Consider the following 4,408-nt stretch of genomic DNA (forward strand, 5'->3'; position numbering starts at 1 on the left):
CCCTACCGCGTAATCACTTGCATCACACATAATTTCAAAAGGTAAAGTCCAATCGGGTGATTGCGAATAGGGGCTTCAACAAGTTTATTCTTTAATGTGGTAAAAGCTTCAAGACATGCTTTATCAAAGGAAAATGGTGCGTCTTTTAAAAGTAGATTACAAAGAGGTTTTGAGATTGCACTAAAATCCTTGATAAATCTTCGATAAAAGTCGGCATGTCTAAGAAAAGAACAGACACCTTTTACCGAAGTGGGTGGGGGAAGAGTAGAAATAATTTTTACTTTGGCCTGACGACTTCAAAACCACGCTCGGAGACAACATGGCCAAGTACAATTCCCTCTTTTACCATGAAATGACTCTTCTCCCAACTTAAAACCAAATTAGACTCAATACAACGTTTCAAAACTTTTTCTAATTGGTTTAAGCATGTCTCAAAAGATGATCCAAAAATAGAAAAATCATCCATGAAAATTTCTAATGAGTCCCCCACCATGTCTGTAAAAATAGCCATCATACATCTTTGGAATGTGGCGGGGGCATTACACAAGCCAAATGGCATCCTTCGGAAAGCAAAAGTGCCATAGGGACACGTGAATTTGGTTTTGGATTGATCTTCGGGGTGGATGGAAATTTGATTATACCCCAAGGGAGAGGGAAATGATCCTTTGATGTTGCAACATTGAGTTTACGATAGTCGATGCAAACTCTCCATCTGATGACCGGTCTTGTTGAGATCTTCTCTCCATCTTCTGTATCTACCACTGTAATGCCCGAATTCTTTGGCACTGTCTGTGTCGAGCTCACCCAATCACAATCATATATTGGGTAGATAATACACGCATCAAGCCATTTCAACACCTCCTTTTTAACAACTTCTCACAGATTCGGATTGAGCCTTCGTTGTGAATCTCGGGATGGCTTTGCTCCAGCGTCAGTGATAATTCGATGCATAGATGTGGCTGGAATATTCCCCTCAAGTCTGCTATGGTCCGTCCAATTGCTCCCTTGTACTTGGAAAGCACATTCAGTAATGCTTCCTCCTGTGGACCTGTCAAATCAGAAGATATGATAATTGGTAAGTTCTCGTTGGATCCTAAAAAAGAGTATATAAGATGTCAAGGAAGAGTTTTAAGTTCAAGAGTGGGTGGCTCCTCCAAAGATGGCTTAAGTGGGTCCGAAAAACTTGTTGGCAATTTTTTCAACTTGATAACTCCATGGTGGCCTCTCTTGCTCAATAGCATTTCCAAATGCCTCCTCAACCATCTTGATGTCATCCAAGTCTAAAACTTCGTCCCTGTCATTAGAAAGAAAAAGCTCCAACGGATCGGGGTGTAAGATTTTGGGAGTCAATTGATGCACTAAGTCATCAACCACATCCACCCGATAACATTCATAATCTGATGGTGAATTGCGAAACGTATTAAACACATTAATTCTAAGTTTTCTATTTCCAAAAGATATATCCATGGCACCCGTTCTACAATTAATTTGTGCATTTATTGTTGCCAAAAACAGGCGACCCAAAATAATAGAAGGTTGACCTTCTTTATAGGTACTCTCGATGTCAAGCACAAGAAAACCAACTGGGTAATAGAAATATTCCACTTTAATGATGACATCAGATAATATACCCTGGGGAATTTTTGTTGACTTATTGGCCAATCGTAAAATAATATCAGTTTGTTCCAAAGTGCCTAAGTTATGTTGATCAAAAAGATTTCCCGGGATTATATTGACACTAGCTCCAAGGTCAAGGAGTGCCTTTTTGATATTAATGTTACCTAATGTAACAGAAATTAAAGGTGCCCCAGGATCCTTAAGCTTGGGTGGAAGTTTATTTGATATTATGGAACTCGCATGCTTGGTTAAATCAATCTTTTTAGGGAGGTGTGCTTGGATTTTGAGTTTTTGAACACACAAATCCTTCAAAAATTTAGCATAAGAAGGTACCTCCTTAATAAGTTTGACTAACGGGATATTTATTTTAACTTGACTAAATAGATCCCACATGTCTTCCATTTTCGGCCCTCGCTTCGCAAAAGGGAAGGATGCCGGTATCTCTAAAGCCGAAGGGTATGGTGCGGTATTAACCTCCACACCATGCTCCCCAATTTTAGAGTCATCTTTACCCTTAACTACTTTTTGTTTTTCAGATTTGAAACCTTTCTCAAACTCTTATTTTTCATCAAAAACGACTTCAGTGTCACTGTCATTATCTAAAGTAGGAGCACTTACCTTGTTGTCAACCTTTTTCCCACTATGCAAGGTGATTACCTCGTTCACTTGATGCTCTTTTTCGGGTCTTTGGGTGTGAGATGGGTTGACTGTTGTGGTGCTTGGAAACTTGCCATCTTTTCTTTTCCCAATTTGCTCTGCCAGTTGAGCAATCTGCTTCTCGATAGCAGCTACGGACTTGGAGTTAGTGTCGGCTTTCTGATATGTTTGGGTTATGAACTACATGATTTTGTCCAACTTGTTCCCATCAGTTTCCTCCTTTGATTTTCCACCTTGGTTAAAGTTGGACTGCTGGAACTGTTTTGGCTGATTTTGGTTTTGGTAATTCCATTGACGGTTGTTGTTGTTGAAATTCCCATTGTTGTAGATCCCGCCTTGGTTGTAGTTCCGATTGAATGATAGTGGATTATTTTGGAATTGACCATAGCCGTGCACTTGATTGATTTCCTCTTGACTTCTCATGCATTCATCTGCAATGTGTCCTGAATCTCCATAACTTACACATATCTTCTGTCCCCGCGAAAAAAACACACCTTTCTCTTTGCCTAGACTAGAGAGTAGTAAGTCAAATTTTTTATTTAAAGAATTAATATCAGATTTGACTTCATTTTTCCAGTTTTTGTCTAGTCCAACTGAAGCACCAGATGAAACTGGGGTGTCCCGTTTCTTAGCTGAGTAATTGGTTTTTGAACCATGACTCAACTGCTCCAAGAATCGCCAAGCGTCTTCACTATCTTGCATCATGATAGTGCCGCCAGACGAGGCATTAATCATAGTTTTATTGGCAGTGTCAACTCCATCATAAAAGAAACATACAAGTTGCCAACGGGGAAATTCATGATGTGGACATGAACGCAACAATTCCTTGAGGCGTTCAAATGCATCATGAAATTCTTCATTGGGTTTTTGTGCAAAATCTTGTATTGCTTTTCTTATTTTCGTTGTTTTACTACCAGGGTAAAACTCTTGCAAGAATTTAGTTTTTAATTGCTCCCAAGTAGTAATACTATGGGGGGCAAGAGAAGTGAACCAATACTTAGCTTTTTCTTTTAAAGTGAACGTAAATAAGTGAAGTCTAAAGGAATCTCTATTAGTTCCTCGCGGAGTATTCACGTTAGCAATTGCAAGGAACTCATAGAGGTGATTGTATGGATCATCAGTTTTATGGCCTCTAAAGACGGGTAAGATGCTAATTAGTTGTGGTCTTACTTCCACATGATGCTCATTTCCTTCCGCGAAGAGTATAGGTGAAGCATCATCATACTCTCCTGGCTAAAAATGGTCTATTAGGCTGCGGAAAGTAAAGATGAGGGAATTGGTTACCTTCGTTGTAGTATCCTCCATTTGCATTGTTGAATCCACCATTTAGATTCCTTCGATATTGATTCCCAAAGCCTTGATTTCCAAACCCATCGTTGTAGTCATTGTTGCCACCATTGGGGAAATTTTGGTTGTTCCAGTTATTGTTGTAGTTCTCGTTTCCACCCCGATTGCCTTGATTCCGCCTATTACCACCGTTGTGGTTCTGATTCCAACCAAGTCCACTGTCACTTCCATCATCAAAATCCCAGTCATCCTCGTTACCACCATTACCACCATTACCAAATTGAGGACCAACATTTCTAGGATTTTGGTTCTGGTTTCTAACATTACCAACGTTGTGGTTTCCTACATTGCCTCCCATATTTTGTGCCCAATTTCCTCCGTTCCCACCGTTTTGGCCACGGTTGTTTCTATTCGGTTGTGGTTGTACTGGTTGGATGATTGGTGCACCGACATTGTTGTCGTTCCCATTGTTCCCATTATTTCCATTGTTGTTGTTTGGGAATTGAGGAGCTGGTGGTGGAACTAGTGGTGGAGGATTGTTGACTGCATCCTCATGCCCCTCGACCACATCTTCCACGACAACATTATCTACACTCATAGTGTTGATGTTCCTTCTGGCAACCCGATTTGAACGAGCTGTTCGTTCGATTTCTAGATCAAATGAAAGCGGTGAAGAGCGTCCGCTATGTCTGGTATGCATGCACCGGTGTGCCTGCACAACACAAATAAAACAAAACGTGAACTACAAACGAGAATTGAAAATGAAAGTAAAAGACTATAACTACTTAAACACAATAGTTCAAGCGTACAATCTCCCCGACAATGGCACCAAATTTTGATCGAAGTC

The 4,408-nt window shown here is 40.2% G+C and overlaps 1 protein-coding gene and 1 non-coding gene across 2 annotated transcripts; one reads left to right on the forward strand and one right to left on the reverse strand.

The window, feature by feature from the left end:
* Positions 1–1,164: 1,164 nt before the first annotated feature.
* LOC145111823 (uncharacterized) lies at positions 1,165–2,019 on the reverse strand. Its single transcript, XM_079048071.1, has one exon. It carries the CDS (start codon positions 2,017–2,019, stop codon positions 1,165–1,167), a length of 855 nt encoding a protein of 284 aa, XP_078904197.1.
* Positions 2,020–3,067: 1,048 nt separating this feature from the next.
* On the forward strand, positions 3,068–3,174 carry LOC145117920 (small nucleolar RNA R71). The gene has a single exon (XR_013712912.1). It is a non-coding gene; the product is annotated as a small nucleolar RNA R71 (small nucleolar RNA).
* Positions 3,175–4,408: the final 1,234 nt, after the last annotated feature.

This window comes from Lactuca virosa, chromosome 5 (assembly GCF_052849685.1).
Source record: "Lactuca virosa cultivar CGN04683 chromosome 5, Lactuca_virosa_CGN04683_v6, whole genome shotgun sequence".
NCBI lineage: Eukaryota > Viridiplantae > Streptophyta > Magnoliopsida > Asterales > Asteraceae > Lactuca > Lactuca virosa.

What these genes read in the sequence shown, in the direction of transcription:
- LOC145111823 (XM_079048071.1), bottom strand. Translation starts at nt 2,019, where the DNA reads ATGGAAGACATGTGGGATCTATTTAGTCAAGTTAAAATAAATATCCCG.